Source organism: Vanrija albida (genome assembly GCF_041260175.1).
Source record: "Vanrija albida strain AlHP1 chromosome Unknown contig_2, whole genome shotgun sequence".
In the NCBI taxonomy this organism is placed as follows: domain Eukaryota; kingdom Fungi; phylum Basidiomycota; class Tremellomycetes; order Trichosporonales; family Trichosporonaceae; genus Vanrija; species Vanrija albida.
This window is the reverse complement of record NW_027191421.1, coordinates 3328146-3348322: the sequence shown is the minus strand read 5'-3', so window position 1 is coordinate 3348322 and position 20177 is coordinate 3328146. Positions and strand designations below refer to the sequence as shown.

At 63.8% G+C, this 20177-nt stretch overlaps 10 protein-coding genes across 10 annotated transcripts; 7 read left to right on the top strand and 3 right to left on the bottom strand.

Moving 5' to 3' along the window:
- Positions 1-132: 132 nt before the first annotated feature.
- Q8F55_003020 (uncharacterized protein) lies at positions 133-1314 on the top strand (the record flags this gene model as incomplete). Its single annotated transcript, XM_069351581.1, has 1 exon — positions 133-1314. The coding sequence occupies one exon, from the start codon at positions 133-135 to the stop codon at positions 1312-1314; it is 1182 nt and encodes a 393-aa protein (XP_069211967.1).
- Positions 1315-2125: 811 nt separating this feature from the next.
- Q8F55_003019 (uncharacterized protein) lies at positions 2126-4147 on the top strand (the record flags this gene model as incomplete). Its single annotated transcript, XM_069351580.1, has 2 exons — positions 2126-3244; positions 3287-4147. 2 exons carry the CDS (start codon positions 2126-2128, stop codon positions 4145-4147), a joined length of 1980 nt encoding a protein of 659 aa, XP_069211966.1.
- Positions 4148-4599: 452 nt separating this feature from the next.
- Q8F55_003018 (uncharacterized protein) lies at positions 4600-5579 on the top strand (the record flags this gene model as incomplete). Its single annotated transcript, XM_069351579.1, has 4 exons — positions 4600-4668; positions 4726-4802; positions 4906-5053; positions 5208-5579. 4 exons carry the CDS (start codon positions 4600-4602, stop codon positions 5577-5579), a joined length of 666 nt encoding a protein of 221 aa, XP_069211965.1.
- A 367-nt stretch (positions 5580-5946) lies between these two features.
- Q8F55_003017 (uncharacterized protein) lies at positions 5947-9682 on the bottom strand (the record flags this gene model as incomplete). Its single annotated transcript, XM_069351578.1, has 4 exons — positions 5947-6020; positions 6171-8594; positions 9130-9440; positions 9651-9682. The coding sequence occupies 4 exons, from the start codon at positions 9680-9682 to the stop codon at positions 5947-5949; spliced, it is 2841 nt and encodes a 946-aa protein (XP_069211964.1).
- A 594-nt stretch (positions 9683-10276) lies between these two features.
- Positions 10277-13240, top strand: GEF1 (glycerol ethanol, ferric requiring protein; the record flags this gene model as incomplete). The annotated part of the gene is made up of 11 exons (XM_069351577.1): positions 10277-10380; positions 10424-10449; positions 10495-10665; positions 10702-10904; positions 10949-11101; positions 11139-11253; positions 11300-11469; positions 11509-12008; positions 12047-12369; positions 12420-12778; positions 12827-13240. 11 exons carry the CDS (start codon positions 10277-10279, stop codon positions 13238-13240), a joined length of 2538 nt encoding a protein of 845 aa, XP_069211963.1.
- A 54-nt stretch (positions 13241-13294) lies between these two features.
- Positions 13295-13933, bottom strand: CTR2 (copper transpport protein; the record flags this gene model as incomplete). The annotated part of the gene is made up of 4 exons (XM_069351576.1): positions 13295-13331; positions 13370-13470; positions 13505-13834; positions 13868-13933. 4 exons carry the CDS (start codon positions 13931-13933, stop codon positions 13295-13297), a joined length of 534 nt encoding a protein of 177 aa, XP_069211962.1.
- A 381-nt stretch (positions 13934-14314) lies between these two features.
- Q8F55_003014 (uncharacterized protein) lies at positions 14315-14683 on the top strand (the record flags this gene model as incomplete). Its single annotated transcript, XM_069351575.1, has 1 exon — positions 14315-14683. One exon carries the CDS (start codon positions 14315-14317, stop codon positions 14681-14683), a length of 369 nt encoding a protein of 122 aa, XP_069211961.1.
- Positions 14684-14700: 17 nt separating this feature from the next.
- Positions 14701-16299, top strand: Q8F55_003013 (uncharacterized protein; the record flags this gene model as incomplete). The annotated part of the gene is made up of 6 exons (XM_069351574.1): positions 14701-15054; positions 15093-15117; positions 15154-15287; positions 15326-15555; positions 15596-16224; positions 16259-16299. 6 exons carry the CDS (start codon positions 14701-14703, stop codon positions 16297-16299), a joined length of 1413 nt encoding a protein of 470 aa, XP_069211960.1.
- Positions 16300-16373: 74 nt separating this feature from the next.
- KTI12 (kti12, chromatin associated) lies at positions 16374-17382 on the bottom strand (the record flags this gene model as incomplete). Its single annotated transcript, XM_069351573.1, has 4 exons — positions 16374-16700; positions 16736-16895; positions 16934-17174; positions 17211-17382. The coding sequence occupies 4 exons, from the start codon at positions 17380-17382 to the stop codon at positions 16374-16376; spliced, it is 900 nt and encodes a 299-aa protein (XP_069211959.1).
- Positions 17383-17715: 333 nt separating this feature from the next.
- On the top strand, positions 17716-20050 carry MDV1 (Mitochondrial fission protein; the record flags this gene model as incomplete). The annotated part of the gene is made up of 3 exons (XM_069351572.1): positions 17716-17875; positions 17947-18963; positions 18999-20050. The coding sequence occupies 3 exons, from the start codon at positions 17716-17718 to the stop codon at positions 20048-20050; spliced, it is 2229 nt and encodes a 742-aa protein (XP_069211958.1).
- Between the last annotated feature and the right edge of the window lie 127 nt (positions 20051-20177).

The following is a 20177-nucleotide window of genomic DNA, read 5'->3' as shown; positions in this document are numbered from 1 at the left end:
CGTCGCTGGTCCAGACAAGGCCCACCCACTCGCCAACCGCTGGCAAAACACTCGCCCGTTGGCCACTCGCTCGCTGGCCCGCCCAGCGAACTGCACGGCTCACTCGCTCGCTGCGCTCGCTCGTTCGCCACCATGCTCGACGCCCTCGCCTACCCGCACATCTTTGACGCCGTCGTCGCCCACGCCGAGTGGGACGCGCTCCTCGCCCTCCGGCCCACCTGCAGCGCCGTCTGCGCGCAGGTCGACCGCGCGCTGGCCGCGCACCTCGCCTACACTGCGCAAGGGTGCTTCGCCGTGCTCGGCAGCGAGCCGGCGCGCGCCAGCCCCCGCCAGCTCACCCACCCCCGCCCCCGCCCAGAGGCAGAGTACGAGCTCGAGCTGCTCGCGGCGCCCGGGCGCCCGGCCAAGCGCGTCAAGGTGTCCGCCGAGGCCGCGCGCTCGCTGCTCAACATCCTCGCGGCTGGGACCGGCGGGCACTGGGACGTCGTCGTGCACCCCCTCGCGCCGGAGCCCCTCGCTCCGGAGGACGAGGGCGCGGGCCCGGCAGGCGGGCTGCGGCGGCTGCCCGTGTCGAGGCCACCGCTGCGCGGCGAGGCGCCGGCGCTCGACGCGGGCCGCCGCGCGCGCTACGCCGCCGCCATTGCGCACGCCGCAGCCCTCGACACGCACATGACCGGCCTGGGCATCTTCCCCTCTGGCCGGATGCCTGCTCGCGCGGAGTGCCCCCGCGTGCACACGGTGCGCTGCCACGGCGCGGCGCGGTACAACGTCGTGCCGCGCACGCTCGTCGTGTTTGCCCAGCTGGAAGCTGGGTTCCAGAAGCCGCCGCGCGTGCGCGCCGGCGTGCCGCCCATCCAGGCGGGCACTGAGCGCGTCGTGCTCAACGTCGCGGTGCCGCCCGGCTGTGGCGCGGGCCGCGTCGACACGCTCGTGCTCCCCCCGAGCGTGGGCGAGGTCGTCGTCCTCCTCTCGGGGGCCGGCGAGGCGGTCGAGGAAGTCGCCCCGCCCACGCCGCAGCGCGTGCTCGACTACCTCGTCTCCGCGCTCGTCCCCAAGCTCCGCACCGTGCGCTACACGCTCGTCGGGGCCGAGGGGTGGGACAGCGCGTGGGTCCACGGCGCGGACGAGGGCAAGAACAGCGCGCAGCGCCGCGTCGCGGCGGGCATCAAGGCCCAAGTGGCTAGCTATGGCGGCAGCCGCGGGTGGACGGCCGAGCAGATGGAGCTGGCGCGGGGGAACGTCGAGTTCGTGCCGCTCGGCGCTTGGCGCGAGCGCGTGGGCGAGGACGCCTTCCGCCTCGAGACGGTCGCGTAGGGGGTAGTTTAGACATGTATGTGTGTATATTGCGTGCAGCGAGGCCGGGCCGAGGATTACGGCCGTCGAGGTCGCCGCTACGGCCCGCCGTCGATCGCGGGACAGGTCCAGCTCGTTAGTGCCTACGGCCGCCTCAGCCCGCTCGGGCAGCACGATCGCCCAGCGACGCTAGAAAGCGCCGCGCCAGGCTCCGGTACTCGTGCAGCGTCGGCGTCGGCAGTCGGCGCCAGCTAAGGCCAGCAAGCTGCCGCCTGCCTGCCGCGTTGGGTAGAGATGACAGAACGAGGGACGTCGAGGGACTCACCTCAGGGTCCGTCACCGCAGCTATTGCTTACCGTCAGCTCACTGGCCGGCGCACCACTGACGGGGAATGGCGCCAAGTGTCAATTGCCGCTCTAGCTTGGCAGCTGGGCAAGCGTTCCCTAGCGGCAGGTGCAGGCGACCTCTGGCGACCTGTGGACATGCAATTCCAAGGGATCGAGGGCTCGCGCCGGCTCGCGCCGCCGCGCCTGATTTCTTTCGCCCCCCACCGAAAGCTAACCCAGCCCACCGCTCTACTCAATTGGTTCCAGCCGCTTGGGACGCCACTGACGCCACCGCCACTGACGGCGAGTGGGCACAGTGGGCACCCAGCAACGCAGCAACATTGCGTGCGTGCCCCCCGCCCCGCCCACCCCAAATACTCTGCTCGGCGCTGGACAATCTTCTTTTCTCCCCCTCTCCCACTCTCCCCACCCCACCCCATCACACCGAGCCTGGAGCTCGCACCGCTGGACGGTACACTCACTCCCTCGACGGGCATATTCTCACCATGGCGCCGGTCGCCAACCTCCTCCTCCTTGCGCTCGCCGCCTCGCCCGCCGCCGCGGCCCCCGTTGACTCGATCCTCTCGCTCCCCCGCCGCGCGGTCGACGCCGTGCGCCGCTACTACGGCGACTCGGGCGGCCTGACCAAGCCCCCGCCGCTGGTTGAGCGGCGCGCGGCCCTCCCGGCGGGATGGTCTTACGAGGGCTGCATTACCGAGTCGTGGGGCGTGCGCGTGCTCAGCGGATTTTCATTCTCGTCCCAGGCCAACAGCCCGCTCCTTTGCATCACGAACTGCGCGAAGCGAGGCTTCCGCCTCGCGGGGACAGAGTTTGGCGACGAGTGTTACTGCGCAAACGAGTTCACTGGGGGCGGCGGAAACGTCATCCCAGACAGCTACTGCCAGAAGCCTTGCGCTGGTGATGGCAGCGAGATGTGCGGTGATGCGTGGTACCTCTCGTTCTACTCGTACAACTCGACGAGTGATAGCGTGTACTGCTCGACGGTGCCCGCTGGTCCTTCCTCCACGGCGACGGGTACGACGACGACGGTGGCCCCGACGACAACCACTACCACTGTCGAGCCGACAACGACGACGACGACAACGACGGGGGCTACTACCACGACTACGGCCGGTACGACGACGACGACGGACGCCGTGCCCACCACCACCACCACCACGACCCAGACTGCCCCGACGACTACCCCCATCCCTACCACCCCCACCGAGGTCCCCCGCTCCAACTCGGCCCACTATGTCTGGGCGCACCACATGGTCGGCCTGACGTACAACTACTCGCCGTCCGACTGGTCGGGCGACGTGTCGGCCGCCAAGGCGTACGGTATCGACGGCTTCGCGCTCAACATGGGCAGCGACTACTGGGGTCCCGCGCAGGTCGACTCGGCTTACGCGGCGGCTGAGGCGCAGGGTGGCTTCAAGCTCTTCCTCTCGTTCGACATGACCTCCATGTCGTGTGGCTCGAGTGCCGACGCCACGACGCTCGTCAACCTCGTCAAGGCGCACGCCTCGAGCTCGGCCCAGGCACTTGTCAACGGCAAGGTCCTCGTCTCGACGTTCGCTGGTTCGAGCTGTACCTTTGGTTCTGGCAGCGTCAATGGGTGGCAGGTGAGTACAGCTTCCTCATTCCGAATCAAGCTGACTCCCCAGACCCAATTCGTCGACGCGCTCAAGGCCCAGGGCATCAACATCTTCTTCGTGCCCAGCATCTTCTCCGACCCCTCGTCCTTCTCCTCGTACACCTGGATGGACGGCGAGCTCAACTGGAACTCGGCGTGGCCCATGGGCAACAACGACATCGCCACCGGGTCGACCGACGCCAAGTACCTCGCCGGCCTCGGCTCCAAGGCGTACATGACGGCCGTGTCGCCCTTCTTCTACACTCACTTCGGCCCCAACACGTACAACAAGAACTGGCTGTACCGCTCCGACGACTGGCTGTACTGCACGCGCTGGGAGGAGATTATCGCTCTGCGTGGCACGTCGACCATGACCGAGATCCTGACCTGGAACGACTTTGGCGAGTCGAGCTACATCGGCCCCATCAAGGGCGTCCTTCCCGTCACGTCCAACACCTGGGTCGACGGTTTCGACCACACAGGCCTGGCAGCGCTCACATCCTACTACGCCACGGCGTACAAGACGGGCGCGTACCCCGCCATCACCAAGGACTCGATCACGCTGTGGTCGCGCCCGCACCCCGCGGCAGCTACTGCCTCGAACGACGCTGTCGGCCGTCCCACCAACTGGGGCTGGACAAACGACAACCTCTACGCCGTCGTTCTTACCACGGCACCAGCCACGGTCACACTCACGTCAGGTGCCACGACCCAGACCTTCGAGGTCGGCGCCGGTCTCTCAAAGCTCAAGTTGGCTAGCGCACCCGGCGGCATCGGCGGCAGTGTCTCCCGAAACGGCAACACGGTCGTCCAGTACTCGTCGGGCTCGGCATTCCAGTACACCGAGAATCCTGTGACGTACAACTACAACTACTTTGTGGGTTCGGCGTGAGCGGGAGTGAACGAGCTGGGCTTGGCTCGAGTAGATAGATCTTGGTAACCTGTGATAGAGTGCTTGCTTGCTGTGCTGTGCTGTAGCTGTATGCGTATGTGATTGGCTTTGGGCAGAGTGCGGGATAGTTGGGCACGAGTTGAGCGAACAAGGTTCCCGCCGCCGCGGGTGCATGTTCACGAAGCACCCGGTGGTAGCAGAGACCGAGCGTTGGGCACTGAGAGCAACAGTAGCGCGCTGCAGTGTGGGATTTGTGCTGTGGGGTGCGCGATTACGATGCCAACCGGCGGTCGATGGCCGAGTAGTCGCCGCCTTGCCTCACGGTGCCTCGTTCGCCGGGCTAGACCTTGACGCCACAGCCGGCGACGTTGGCTTCGGGCGGCAACCATTGGCCGCGTCGTCATCATTCATTCTGCGTTCTCACTCTCCATCTCACTCTCCACCAATCCACAATGGCGACAGTAGCAGCCCCGCAGGGCGAGGTCAAGCCCGCCGACAGCAACGAGCACCTCGAGAACGAGGTGCGTGGGCCCCTCCGCCGCCGCCGCCGCCGCCGCCGCCACCGCTGACCGCCGCAGCTCGCGTTCTACGCCTCGTACCACTCGAACAAGATCAACGTCGCCATCCACTTTGTCTTCATCCCGCAGATCTGGTGGTGAGTGCGTTCTGGGCAGTGCTGCCCCCCGCTCTGCCCCCCGCTCGGGGGCTGCTTGCCCCTCGCTGCGGCCCGCGCTCGCCAGCTCGCTCACCACCCCCAGGTCATGGCTCATCATCGCGGGCCACCTCCGCCTGCCGGGCACCACGACGGTCGACCTCGCGCCCGGGCTGAGCTACCAGCCGTCGCTCGCCATGCTCTTCGCCGTCGTCTTCCAGCTCTACTACTTCTTCCTGAGCGACTTTGTCGGAGTGAGTACGGTGGCGTCCGGGACTCAATTGCCGGGCGTGGCGGCGTGAGCGCGCGCGCGCTTCTGCGCACTGCCGTCTCTCGCTTCTCCCCCGCGCTCCCCCCCGCGCTCGCTCCGCTCCGCACGCTGACACTCACCCGTACCCCATCCCCCAGATCACCTACCTCCCCGTCATGCTGCTCGAGTACCTGACCTCGGCGTACCTCGTCGCGCACCCGCCCAGCTGGCTGCCCTTCCTCACGGCGTTCGGCCCCACGCCGTCGGCGCTCGCGTTCGGCACGTTCGTCTTCTTCAACGGCTGGTTCTGGCAGTTTGTCGGCCACTTTGCCTTTGAGGGCCGCGCGCCCGCCGTGTTCGACAACCTCACCCAGGCGCTCGTGACCGCCCCGTTCTTTGTGCACATCGAGACCCTGTTCGGCATCTTCCACTGGAACCCCCAGCTCCACAAGCGCATCACCAACCTCGCGAGCAAGCGCATCGTCGCTATGAACCGCGCCAAGCGTGAGGGCGCCAAGAAGGCCCACTAGGTGCGAGGTGGGCGTCGAGGCGCCTGGCATCCTTGTCCATCTCCAACACATTAGTAAACATCTGTAGATCACGCATGAATTGTAGCAGCGAGCCGAGACAAGGAACAGGAATCATATTATCATGGCGGTTTTACGGAATGGCCAGAGGCTCGGCGTAACAGTCTACGCCTGCAGTGTGCTTTACGCGCCAGCCTTGGCTCGGCGTCGACTCGACTCGCACAATGCAAAAGGTACATGTACACTACGGAACAATGCGGGTGCTTGGATTGGTGTTTGCTGTGTGAATGGAATGGAATGGAATGTGTTTTGTGCTTTGACTCTCGCTTCGTCGTCTTCTTGAATTGTTCGTCGCGTCCGTCGTGGTCGTCTAAAGGCGGCGGGGCACGCCCCAGCGGCTCTGCCTCGGCGCAGCGGTCGTTACAGCGGCCGGTCCGTGGTCGTCTGGCGAATGTGAGTGTTCGTTCTGCCGAATGCGAATGCTGCCTGCCGCCCGCCGCTCCGTGCCGCCAGTCGTCTGTCGCCCGCCTCAGGCCTAGTGCAAAAATGTGCACGAGTTGCCCTGCCTGCAGTTGCCGTCCTGGTAATACTTACAAGGCCGCTTGCGATAGTTGTGCGCGCCAGGCGCGGCACGGTTGCCGCCGTTGAACCCGCCGCGTCCGTAGCCGCCGCGGTTGTCGCCGTAGCTGTTATTGCCGTAGTTGCTGGCGCCGGTGCTGCCGTAGTTGTTGCCGCCGGCCGGGGCGTTGTAGCCGCTGCCGGCGCCATTGTTGTAGCCGCTGTTGCCGTTGTTGTTCCAGCGGTTGGCAGTAGGTGGCGCCGCGACAGGCTGGTGCTGTTGCTGCTGCCAGCGCTGCTCGTGCGTCGCCGACGAGCCCGCACCGTAGCCCTGGTGCGCGCCGTACTGGTCATACCCGTACGACGCGGGCGCCGCGGGCTGCGCGACCTGTGGGATCGCGCCGCTGAGGCTGCGCAGTAAGTCCTGCACGTTGCTGCTGACTGCCGGGGCGGCCGGAGCAACGGCGGGTGCGGGAGCCCCGCCGTACAGAGTCTTGTCGAGGACGTGCGAGGCGGTGCCGTCGCCCGTCGCGATGTGGCGGACGCCAGCCTCGTCCGGCGTCGGCGGGGTCGCGCCGGCCGGGTACGATACGGCCATGATGGGGCGCTCGCGCTCGTCCTGTTCTCTAACCTCATCGGTGAAGAGTGGGCCGTTCAGAGTCTCAGGGTCGAGGTACGGCGACGGCTCGAACCAGTCGACCACCTCTTCGATTCCGTCGTGCACGCGCATGGCCCGTCCCTCCTGCTTGTCCAAGTCGTGGGCGGACATGCCGTGCACGTCGCCCTCCTCCTGCCACGGTGCGGGTTCGAGTTCGTGAGGCTCCTGCTTGAAGAGGCGAATGGCGTTCAACTCGCGGCCGGGGGGAGGTGACGGGACGAGGTCGACCCAGCGGACCAGGTGGCCCTTCTTGTTGAGCTTGGGCTTGCTGGGGTCGGCGCGAGGCACAACGGGCTGGGGCGCCGGGCTGGGCCTGCTCTCCACACGTGTGGGCGGAGACTCTTCCTTCTTGAGCATCCTCATCGTGGACGCGAGCAGGCTTGAGCCGCTGCTGCTAGCCACAGGCGCAGGGGGTGGCACCGAGTTCCGCTTAAAGTCCGGAAGCTTGGGCTTGGGCTTGACGACGTTGCTCGACGACGCAGATGCGCCACCACCAAAGAACGACATGTCGGCTTTTGCCGACGCCGGCTTGGGTGCCGGCTTGGCAGAGGGCTTGCTAGATGCAGCTGCGGGCCTTGCAGACGACGAGCTAGGCGCCGACTTGATAGTTGGCTTGACATCCCCAGTCTTGCGCTTCTTGGCCGCCGGCCCATCAGAGTCCGAGTCCGAGTCCGAGTCCGACAGGGGGACCTCGCGGTTCTTCGGTAAGAGCGATTCTTTGCAGTACCTTTCGTACTTGTCGACCTGCAACTGAATCTTCGCGGCGCTTGCGAGGTTGGCCATTCGGCTCCGTTCCCGAATCGCCAAGGCGAGTTTCCCGATCTTCAATTTCTTGATGAAGTTGACGGGCATGTCGGTGCGATTCAGGACGCGGAGCAGAGGCCCAATGGCGGGCTCCCACTCTTTTGGATTCTTGGCCATCTTCTTCATCCAAATTTCGAACATTTCGGAATGTCTGTAGTCGTCGGCCATGACACGAAGGTACGACTGTGACGCCGCGTCGAGCTTGGTCATGATTTCCGCAAGCTCTGTCGAATTGGGGATAAGCAGCGGTTTCAGTTCGGATCCATCTGCGTCTCGCCTGTATCTAAGGAACTTGAACAGCTGGCCGGGCTTGTTAAGCTTCAAAAGCTCGGGGCGAACCGCCTTGAGGACCTCGATAAATGTCCCGCTTGGCCGGGGTTGAGCCGGAGCTGCAGAAGCGGAGCTTGACGATGCCGCAGGCCTGTCCACTTGAATGGGTTCGTCGTCGAACTTGGACGAGTCGGGCTTGCGGGCCGCCACGGACGCACCCTTGGCCATGTCATAGCCGACGGGGACGATCCACGTGTCCTTGAAGGGCGGTAGGGGAGAGTGCATGATGCGTCTGCGCGATAGAGCTGGGCGTTGCCGCTTGGTTCCGGATAGGGTTGAAGGAGCTGGTTGAGTTTCACGGGCGAGGGGCTGAGGAGGCCCAAGCGATGGTGGGGGTGGTTTCTGAAGGTGGGCCGGAGGGGCGATGAACGAAGGGGCCTGGGAGGAAGGCTGGGTTGGGGGGGGGATGGCAGATGGAGGAACCGGGCTTGCCATGGGTGTGGTGTTGGGTATCGTGTGCGATGAGGATGCCAACACTGGTGGCTGTTGCGCCTGCTGAACAAAGCCAGGCGCAACAAAGGTCTGTGGCTGTTGGGCGTATGCGTGTACTGATGGTCCGGGGTGCTGCTGAAAGTTGATAGCCGAGACCTGGTTCATGTCGGTATACGCGTGGTGGACCTGCTGGTGCGGAGGTTGAGGCAGGCCAGCAGTGCCAAACGACGATGGGTCTGCATTCCGGTCAGCAAAGTGCCACACTCGTGATTGAGAAGGGGAGGGAAAGGGTGGAGGCGGCGACGGAGGCAAAATCAAACTTCATGGGACTGGCCTGCGAGGAACAACCGAGGCACACCAATTTGACGTGGATCACGTGATCCGCCGAAAAAAAAAAGGCATGCGTTTCCCTCGGTAGGCGCGCAAAATTTCTCCATGATGTCTCCTTGTGTCTTGTTCATTTTAGGCCCACAACAGGCCAGGCCTGCGTTGGCGAGCGAGGAATTTTGATTCCGCGTAATCGCCTCTGTGGCGTGGCGCCTAGGAGCCGGAGCCGCACTTGTGGTCGTCGTTCAACTTCCATAAGCGGTGGCGTAACGGCAGCCTGCGTTGCCTCGGGGGTCATGCCCACCGAGGAGGCCACCCACGGCCTTCAGCCCCACGGCTTGCGCCTTCAATCAACAGGCAAAGTGGCAAGACATGTGGGGTTCATATGATAGGCGTCCATTGCCTCCGGGCCTCTCTAAAATGATGCGTCAGAATGGTACTCACCGAACTGGAGGAACTGCTGGGCCGGGTCAAACTGCACAGGTGGTGGTACCAGATGCTGCTGGGGCTGGGGCGGGTGAATGAAGGGCACCGAGTGAATGAGTGGTAGCGGCTCCGGTTGGCCGATCGCAAGGCTGGCGGGGAAGCTGGCCGGGTGCTGGGTCTGATTGAGAACCGTCGACAGTGCCTCGAGCTCTGTCAAGCCCTCAGCAACACGTGATCTCCACAGAAGCCAGTCGTCTACCGTTTGTTGCGGAAGCGGCGGGTGGGCGATGAACTCGCGTTGGAGCCAGGCGAGCTGGTCGGGGCTCGTACTGTAAGGTCGGAAGTCCAGGATGGGCAAGGCCGTGGTGCCACACGGTGGTTCGAGGTGAAGGAGCGTGGTGTGCCGGAAGCAGATTGATGTAGGTTGGATTGGTGTGGGGGGCGGCGGCGGCGCGGTGGGTGTGCGTGCGTGCGTGCGTGAAGGGAAGGGTTGTCTCGTGAGCCCGAGAACAGTGGGTTACAAGGAAAGAGGTGCGTACGCGTACTGCTGCAGCGTAACCCAAGCGTCCATCGGATGATGGGGGGGTTGTAAAGCCACTGCCTGCCCGAGGGATGGGTGGATGGCCGATGGGTGTTGGGGACGACGAACGGGCGCCTTACACACAAAGACCGTCACAAAGACGCGGACGACACTGGGGGTTTCACCAGATGATGGATTTCTCAAGAAGAAAGTACTCCTAGATCTCTACGGTATCTCTGCGTACTTCTCCCCTCCGACACATGCAATGCTAACGAGTTGAGACTGAATACAGTTGGGATGGGAGGTGGTGGGATGAAGAGAGGATGGGTGGGTGGGTTGAATGAGTCAGTCGACGGTCAAGAGCGAGCCAGCACCAGCAGTGGGAACAGAACAGTGCTGGCTCAGGGTCTTCGGCATTAGCAGATCCCCGCCTGCGTGGCTATTTGCCACCGGGTCAATGTCTCGTCAGGGCCTCCCACGTGCAGATCACGTGCAGTCCCTTGACTGCCTCGTCATTACGGACGCCTGTCTGCGAAGTACGGCGTGCGTCGTTTCCACCGCGCGACTGTCATTGCACAACCTGCTGCCAGAGTCGAACGCGCCAAACCACGACACTCGGGCCGCCCAAGCTACGAGCAACGCACAATGGCGTACCCACCGACAGCAGAAGCGCTCGACTCGAATGGTGGTGGGCCTTCATCGCGGCCACCGCCGGCCTTTGATGCCGAGGTCGAGCTGCAGCAGATCAAGTGAGCCAGCGATGCCGCGGCCAAGTTGCTGACACGTACCAAGGCGCTATGAGGACTTCAGCACAGTCGGTGAGTCGGCTGTTGCCCCTATCGGCGCGGTGCTAACATCCACAGACTGGATCCAGGACTCGCTGCGAGAAGGTAACCCGAAGAGCAGGAGCTTGCCTCGGCCCGGCTCCCTCCTCGACCGCCTGAACAGCCTCGACGGAGTGTTGGGGTACCTCTGGCGTGCGCTGTCAAGGGCGTACCAGGAGGGCGAGAGCTATGTGGTCATTACGCTAGTCGGTGAGTTGGGAGGCGCTGGACGGGGCTGATCGACAGGAATCGGTATCGGCTTCAGTGCCGCCCTCATGGCCATCATCACCGGTTGGCTGTCAGATATCAAGCTCGGCCACTGCTCGACAGGCTGGTGGCTTGGCCGCAAGTTCTGCTGTATCGAGATTTCCGAGGACGGCGGCTGTGACGAATGGCACGACTGGGGCTCGATCCCGCCGTTTCCGTGGCTTGTGTACATCACCTATGCCGTGGGTGTTCTGTGTACGTCTGATGACAGCCACTGACAACGCAGGGTGTCTTTTGCGGAACCGCCGCGTATCTCGTGCGCAGCTTTGCGCCGTACGCCGCTGGCTCGGGTATCTCGGAGATCAAGTGTATCCTTGGCGGCTTTATTATCAACGGTTATCTCAGTTTCGAGACGCTGGTGATCAAGGCGTTGACAATGGTGGGTACAGATCGCTCACACTCTGCTAACCCACCAGCCCCTCTCCATTGGCTCGGGTCTGTCGGTCGGCAAGGAAGGTCCCTCCGTCCACGTCGCCTGCGCCGTCGGCAACGTTGTTGGTGGCCTCTTCCCCCGGTTCCGCGATAGCCAGCGTGAGTTCCGTGTGTCAAGGTTTGGGCGTTGCTGACTTTTCAACAGTCAAGATGCGCGAGATTCTGACTGCTGCGAGTGCGGCCGGTGTAGCCGTCGCCTTCGGCTCGCCTATCGGTGGTGTGCTCTTCTCGATCGAGGAAATGAACCAAGCGTTTTCCACTCGCACCATGTGGAGGAGCTTCTTCTGCGCCTTGGTGGCAACGTTTACTCTCTCTGTAAGCTGATGGTGCTTCGAGTATCAGCTGACACTCCAGTCCATGGACCCCTTCCGGACTGGCAAGCTCGTTCTGTTCACAGTCTCGTACGACCGTGACTGGCACTACTTCGAGATCCCTGCCTACATTCTCATCGGGGTCTTTGGTGGCTGCTACGGCGCCTTTGTTTCCAAGTACAACCTCCAGGTTGCCGCCTTCCGCCGCAAGCATCTGGCCAAGCACGGTGTGGCTGAGGCCGTGGTTCTCGCCGTCGGCACCGGCATGATCGGCTACATGAACCGCTTCCTGAGAATCGACATGACCGAGAGCATGTCGATTCTCTTCCGAGAGTGTGAGGGCGGTGGAGACAAGGACGGCCTGTGCCAGGCTTCTTCGCAGTGGCGCATGGTCTACTCGCTCCTCCTGGCAACGATCATCCGCATCGGCTTTATCATTGTATCCTACGGAAGCAAGGTTCCGGCCGGTATCTTCGTGCCGTCAATGGCTGTCGGTGCGACCTTTGGTCGTATGATTGGCATCCTCGTCAAGGCTCTGCAACAGTGGGTAAAGTGTTCACGCTCATTGCTCACCCACACAGGTCGTTCCCGAACGCTCCATGGTTTGCGTCAGCCTGTGCGCCAGATGCACCATGCATCACGCCCGGAACGTACGCCTTCCTCGGTGCCGGTGCTGCCCTCGGCGGTATCACCAACCTCACCGTCACCGTTGTCGTCATCATGTTCGAGCTCACTGGTGCGCTCACCTATGTCCTCCCCACGATGATTGTCATTCTTGTCACCAAGGCTGTCAGCGACCAGATCGGGAAGGGTGGGATCGCCGAGCAGATGATCCGTTTCAACGGTTACCCCTTCTTGGAGAAGGAGGATGCCGAGGCGGGCGACAAGGCGTTCTTCGAGCCGAGTGAGTGGACTGGACAGTCGTCCGCGAAAGGGCTCAGCTGACGCCTACAGTTGGCCACATCATGCGCAAGGATCTCGTTGTCATCCCGGCCACTGGCATCCCTCTTGAACAAGTCAGCGACCTTGTCCAGTCGTCCAGCTACCAGGGCTTCCCAGTTGTCAAGAGCGACGAGGACAGGTCGATCGTCGGCTTTATGCGCAAGAATGAACTGCGCTATGCGCTCGACCGCGCGCGCAGGACGCACAATGTGTCTGCCGATGCGTTGTGTACCTTCCAGGAGACCAATGCCAGCCTGGAGCACCTGTCTCATCGGGACGTCGTCTTTCCGGAGCAGGGTGCGACTGGCGGCAACCCCTATGGGTCTGGCGAGGGTGCCAACCGCGTCGATTTTGGCCAGTACCTCGACGAGGTGGGTACCAGCTGTGAACCGCCAGTGGACCCGAGCTGACCCTACCAGACCCCCCTCACCGTCTCGCCCAAGATGCCGCTGGAGATTGTCCTCCAGCTGTTCCGACGGATGGGCCCGCGCGTCATTTTAGTAACGCACGAAGGCACACTGGTCGGCCTTGTGACGGTCAAGGATGTTCTTCGACACGAGGCGAGCGAGAAGCACCGCGTCGAGACGGCCGAGACGTCCCGATCCCGGCAAGGCAGCTGGGACGGGGGCTGGGGTGGCGGACCTGGCGGCCCAGAGCGCACTCCGGCACTCGAGGGCCTGCTGGAAGACGGTTTCACATGGGCTCGCACCCATGGCGTCGGTGCTGTCAACACGGCGTTGCAGCGCGTGCGTCAATACAACGGGACGTCGCCCCGGCCGGACGACGCGTACCGGTTTGAGATGAACGACGAGCAGCAGGAGCAGCAACGCTAGACAGGGATAATACAGACTGGTCGGATATGCATACTCGCATTGAATGAATCTGCCCTAGTGGCAAGCGAGGCCCTTGCCGCCGAGGAGCGAGCTGGCGGGTCAGCGCCGTCAAAAAAGGAAGCGACCCACCCAAGGTCAATCTCGTCCTCGTAGATGTAGTGCCCAATGCCGGCGCCGACGACGATAGCGGAGAAGAGGTACGTGTTGTACGTCATAGCGACGAGCATGAGCTGGCGGGTGAGCGGGGCCGCGGGTAGAACATACCCAGTAAGCGATGGCGACGGACACCGCGTACAGCGCGGCGCGGCGCACGCGCGCATACTTGGGCAGCTTGAAGACCTGGTCGCCGCGCGGCGCCGTGTCGACGGCAGCGTAGCGCGACGACGAGGCCGGCGGCGTGCCGGCCCCGGCGTTGGCGAGCGCGGCGGCGACGCTGCGCTCGTACGCGCGCGTGTGGGCGAGCAGCGCGGCGTAGCCGACCGAGATGGCGACGATGGCGAGGCAGGACACAGCCATGCCCGCCCACCCGGCGATATGCCACGAGCGGAAGACGACGCAGGTGTCGGCCACCTGGTTGTTCCAGAGCATGTTCATCTGCCGTCAGCGCCGCCCGGGGCAAGGGCTTACAGAGCACTTTGGCGCGGTCGAGCCGCCACCGCCGCCGCCGTGTCCGCCGTGTCCGCCGTGGTCCATTGTGTTTGAGTGATGTGGTGGTCGATGGGAGGAAGGACAAGCGCGATGGGTTGTTGTCGCCTCACGTCATTTATGTCTGGCCCCTGGCTGTTCACCGCGGAAGACGCGCATTCAAGTGGCGAATTACAATCCTCATTAGAAAAGGCCTCGCCGAGCTAATCCAATTGATTTCACCACGTGGCCTCCACCGCCGAGGCGCGGTTCTGCGCGTCTTTTGCCGACTTTCTTGTGGCCCCCTTTCCTCGACCACTCTGACTGACCACTCTAGCCACTCTACAGCTCACTCGCATGGTCGTCGTCCATACGCGGCGTCTAGCAGTGGTGCTGCGGGCAGGCGCTACCCATGCCCCTGCCCCAGCCCGTGCCGCCGCCGCCCGGCACATGTCAACGGCAAAGAGCTACACCTCCGAACTCGAGCGCGCGCTGCGAACGCAGGACCCACACGACCGCATCATGTTCGAGCCGCCGATGCGCTTTGCGGCCTTCGGCGGCATGATGACCCTCAGGGTGCTTGATGTGAGTCACCTGTGGCGCGTGTATACTGACGTCCAGCTCAAGGCCGTAAGGGTGACGGCGCACCTTCTCCCCTTCTACAACATTGCCATGATCTCCCACCTCCGCTGGTTCGGCTACAACGCAGCGACCGGCCGCCGGCCGCACGGAAGCAACCAACTGGCTACTCGCACCTCGTACACGTCGCTCGAGGGGTGTACCGTCGCTGCAGTCCCGCGCGACCACTGGGCATTGTGAGAGTCGGCCGTGGCAGCATGCTGACGGCCAGCGGCGTCGCCTTCAACGACGATGTGGTGCAGATTGCCGGTTCGCCATCTGCCTCTGTCATGCCCGAACCATTTTCCAACGCACCGCGGCACCGAGGGTTTCGTGGGTACGAAACCATCTCGAACAGTGTCTCGCCGTACTGGAACGACGTGCCAAGGGCAGTACAATCGCTGGCGCCGTTCGACCCAAGGGGCAATCACGATCCGAATACGGCACCCCTGTTTGCGTATGGCCCGCCGCAGTTCACGCGTATTGAGCAGGAGGCTATCGTAAACCGCCAGAACCACTTCCGCGAGTCAGACGATGACATGGTGGAGGCCCGGCAGCTCGAGCAGGACATGGTACGGGAGGCAGCGACGGAGCTGCGCTGACACTGCAGGAGGTGTACGCATTCCCCCAGTATCGTAAGTGACATTGTGTGCCCTTGCTGACCCGTTGAGGCCTCGTGTACAAGGCCGAGCTCAAAGACGGAGGCGTCGTGATTGCCGATGCCTCGGACTCGGACGACAAGCGGATGTGGAGGCTTGATCCGTTTACTCCGTCGTCCCTTTCCCTTCGGCACAGCTACAGCCCTGTGGGTGGTGACTTGGCGACTGCAGTGCTGACCGGAAGGATCGGTCTACGGCCTTCGGCGAGATATCGCGCTTCTGGAGGGATAATTTCATGGACTCCCGACCCTTCGCCGGTATCGTTCTTGACGATGTCAGGACCGACGCCCTCTACAACATCGTCCTGGAGAGCATGCTGCGAAATCCGGTGTCGGCGACGACGTGGGAAAATCCATTATTGCTGCCCTGTAAGAGCAAGGAGCAGCCGGGAATAAAGGACATGGCGGCTGTGCGGTAGGTTCACTCCGCGCTGGTGGGCGTTGACGAGGATTAGAGACTATGCTATGGTCAACTGCATGCTTGGGGCAAGCAGCCCACTAGCACCCACATACTTCAAGGTTTCCACCAGCGCGACTCTTTCTCCGCACCTGCAGAAGAAGAAGGCAGCGGCTCCGACTCCACCGCCGAGGCCAGCAGCAAGTGCGTCGCCTCAAACTAGACTCGGGCATGGCCGCCACACAGCTCAGAAGCCTCCGGCACGGCAGATACCATCGCATCTGCTTCAAAGCCGACACAGTGACGCCGCCCGGCAGTCACTTATGCGCCGCGTCGGCGGCCAGGTCGATCGGCAGCGCGGGTGGCAGGCAGTGACCGAGCAGAAAGCCAAGGCGGCAGCGGAGGCGGCCAAGCGCGAGCAGCAGACCCGCGCTGCGAAGGGCCGCATGCTCCCGCAAGAGCGCCCGCTGGCGGACAGGCTGGGATACTATAAAGTGCTCGGTCTCGCCGTCACAAACGACTTCATCGACTACACCATGGAAGTCGCCATCAACAAACGTTTGAAGGACCAGCGTAACCAGATGATCATCGCCAACCACCCCGACTACTCGTTGAGCGCTGTAGAGGAGGAGCGCAGAACTAAGCGCGCTGCAGAGATCAACGTCGCATTCGACCACCTAGAGACCTGTAGGTCGTGGCGCGGGGCAACACTGACACGCAGGCGAGGACAGAGTCAAGTACCACAACGCACACCGCCGCTAGACCGCATAGGCCAATCACATTGTATTGTACACTGCATGCAGCACCACGCATCTATACACATCTATGATACGCTTCTATGGCGTCGTCTCCCACGTCGCCTCGAGGAAGGCGACAAACCCAGACGCCACCTCTGGTTCGGTCCAGTTACCCGCCGAGCGCGCGTTGCTCTTCTGCGCCTGGATCTGCTGGGCCTCAAACTGGCGCTTGAGGCGCTGCAGCTCTGCGAGCGTGGGCTTGCGCGCGTGCGGCAGGTGGAGGACGAGCCGTCCCGCAGCCGGGGGCGAGGGTACGGGGAACGTCGGCGAGCCCGGCGCGGCCGTCAGGTGCGCGAGCAGCGCCTGTACGAGCGCCGTCGTCGTGCTCGTCAGCGTCTGGAGCGTGCCAGGCGGCGGTTTTCCGCGCTTCCGTCAGCACAACACACCACACCCCAACCCACCACAACGACGGCGCCAGTCGGCGGCTTCTTCTCGCCCTTGGTCACGGCGGCCCAGATGTCGTCGGCCGGCAGCGCCTCGTCCCACGGCACGGTGAACAGCGGCGCGTCCCACCGCTGCATCGAGTTGGGCTCCTCGTACCGCATGATCAGGTTGTCGAAGCTAGGGCCATGAGCTCGGCCCGGTTCGGCTGCACTCACGTCGCCTCCTTGTACTGCTCGTCCTCTGCCCTCTGGGCGTGCCACGCGCGGCACTGGTCGGGCGGCGCGGCGACGCGCACCGTCGCGACGCGGACGTGCGCCTCACGCGCGGCGCAGTACAGCTGGTAGCGGAAGCCCTTGATGTAGTTTGCCGAGTCGACGATCGTGATCGTGCTGGGGCTGAGGGCGCGCGTCGCGGCCGTGAAGAGGGCCGCGCGGGACGGCTTCTCTGCTGCCGAGGCTGCGGCGTCAGTACCAACAAGGGGGGTAAGCGCACAGTCGTAGGCAGCGCGCGTGACATGGCTCCCGGCGTCGTCGACGAGCACGACGTCGAATTTCGGCCCGGCGTACCCCTCCTCGGTGAGCCGCCGCTCAAAGTCGGCCTTGAGCTCGCGCGCGCGCGTCGTCTTGCCCGAGCATGGGAAGCCGGATATTGTGACGAGCGCCATGGGTGTTGTTGTTGTTGTTTGGGGCTGGCGGGTGCAGGTGGAGGGAGGAAACTTGGTCCGGCCTGAGGTCGCCAGCCAGTGACGAGCAGCCGACGAGTTGGACTTCGCACTTTGACTTTGGCGACGGAGCACATCGACAAACGACTCAGTTCTTGACTTTCACCCCATCTTTCTCTCCCTCTTGCATTGCATCGCACAACCACTCCATGCACATCGCATAGTCGCCCATCACACGCATCGACTCTTCCCACTCCCCCTCCGAACGGGTCCCGGCGCGCTTCCCCTAGCCTAGCCGGACGCCGCCGCCTAGCCCATCTCGGCACCACCACCACCATGTCGAGAAACGACAACTCGCTCTATGCACCCCAGCCGTCGACCTTGTCGTCCTTGACGTCGGCGGCGAACGGAACGCTCTCCATCGCTAAGGAGGTCGTGATGACGCCGTTTTCCTCGGACCACCGCCGCTCCGAGAGCATCCGTATCCTCAGCGACTGTGAGTGGGGCGCCGATGGAGGGGAGGCAAGAGGGAGAAGGAGGCGCGAACACGCTGGCTGACACTTCCAGTGGCCCCCACCCTCATGCAGTCAAAGTACTCGCGCCCAGTGTCGCCGACGCCGCCCGTAGGCTTGGGCCGCCCATCGGCCAGCTCGTCGCGCTACCCGCTGCTCCGGCTGCCGACGACGGTGCCGGGCGCGGCGGCGCTGTCGTCAGCCAAGCCGTCTTCGACTGCCCTCCAGATCCTCGAGCGCGCCGACGCACTCTCGCGGTTGTCGCTCGACACGCCGGCGGTGTACGTTGGCGAGGAGCCGGCCGTGAGCCTGATACAGGGCTTCCGCGCGACCATCCCGTCGTCCGAGCTCCCAAAGCAGCGGCGACGAATGGTGCGCGGCGAGATTGTCGACGAGGACATTGGGAGCGAGAAGCTCGGTCTCAAGAAGCTCGGCGACCGCGCACGAGGGCTGCTCACTGAAGGCGGCGAGCCAGAGGACGAAGGCCAGGACGCGGGCCGTAAATCCCGAAGACGGCGAAAGAAGCGCGAGAGCCGCCGTCACGACATACACCACGAGTCCAAGCTGCACCTCGAGGACTTGGTCAAGCATGCCGACGAGATTGCGCAGGACAAGGAGAATTTACGCATCCGCCAGTCGATTATCCACGCCGAGATCTTTGAGGTCGCTGCCAAGATTGACGCGCTGGCCGAGATCCGCCGAAGGCTCGAGGCGTCCCTGCTCAAGCTGCAGGAGGAGGGGCTGGAGCTCGACGACGAGCTCGAGGGTGTGCAGGAGCTCATGACCTCGCCGAATGTCACGTCGCGCAGCGGAACCAAGGCGCTGCCGTCGACTGTCGCTCAGCCGCAAAAGTCGTCGCGCCGTCGCAAGGGCCCAGCGTTCTTGCCGTCGGAGCACGACGAGCTGCCGTCGGGTGTCGCGTTCATGACGATCAACGCGCATGCCGGAGGCATCACGGCGCTTGACTTTGACGAGCCGTATGGCATGCTCGTGACGGCAGGCAACGACGATGTCGTCAAGGTCTGGGATCTGTGCGACGGTGAGGAGATCGGCCAGCTGCGTGGTCACAAGGGTGAGTTGGGTGCGGCGGGCGGAGCTGACCAGCAGGCTTGGTCAAGGCTGTTCAGGTCGAGGACACGCTGTGCTTCACTGGAGGCGCTGACGGCGCCGTTCGTCTGTGGGACCTGCGGCTGGTCGAGGACTACGAGGAGCGGATCGCTCGCGCGAGTGAGCAAGAGGCTGGCAAGAACCCCCTGGATCGCATTGCCGAGCGCCAGGAGGAGGACGACTACGAAGACGCAGCCAACGGCGCAGCGCGCGAGGCGTCGGACGAGGGTAGCCCCTGCCGCCGCGTACTCGAGGGCCACAGCAAGAGCGTGACCTCGCTCTACTACGAGGACACGACGCTCGTTACCGGCTCGGCCGACAAGACCATCCGCCAGTGGGACGTGACCACCGGCCAGTGCGTCCAGACCATGGACATTCTCTGGGCCATCTCGAACCCTCCGGCACAGCCCACAGCGTCCAAGCCCAAGTCGCGGCTGTCGCACCGCGCGTCCATGTCCTTTGGCTCGGTCCAGTACGACGACCTCCTCCCCTCGCCAGGGGGAGGACTATCGACTTCTCCGCCCAACTCGCTCCTCAGCGCCGCGACCTCGGCCAACTTTGCCGTCGCCACGCCGCCCTTCGCCGACGGCACCTGGGACATGTACCAGGACTTTGTCGGTGGCCTGCAGTTCTGGGGCTACGCGCTCGCGAGCGGCAGCGGCGACGGCGCCGTGCGCATGTGGGACATGCGAACTGGTCAGGCGCACCGCACGCTGCTGGGCCACACAAGCCCCGTCACTTGCCTCCAGTTCGACGAGACCAACCTCGTGTCGGGCTCGCTCGACAAGACGATTCGGATATGGGATCTGCGCATGGGCCAGGTTGCCGAGCTTCACCGGTACGAGTACCCCGTCACGGCGCTGCAGTTTGACAGCCGCAAGGTTGTCGCCTGTGTTGGCGAGAACGGCGTCGAGGTGTACAACCGCACGACGAACGCGCACACGCGCCTGGTTGTCAACGGGCACACCAAGCCGGCCGAGAGGATGCGCTTCATCGACAAGTATCTCGTCAGTGGTGGGCGCGAGGGGTGTGCCAAGGTGTGGGCAATGTAGATACATCATGCATACATGGAAGCAAGGTGGGGTGGGGATGGGACATTGGAGTGATTGGAAGTCTATTAGGAAACGGTTTCAAATCGCCCAAGCGGCCCATTAGCACCGCCCCCTAATCGCCCGTCGC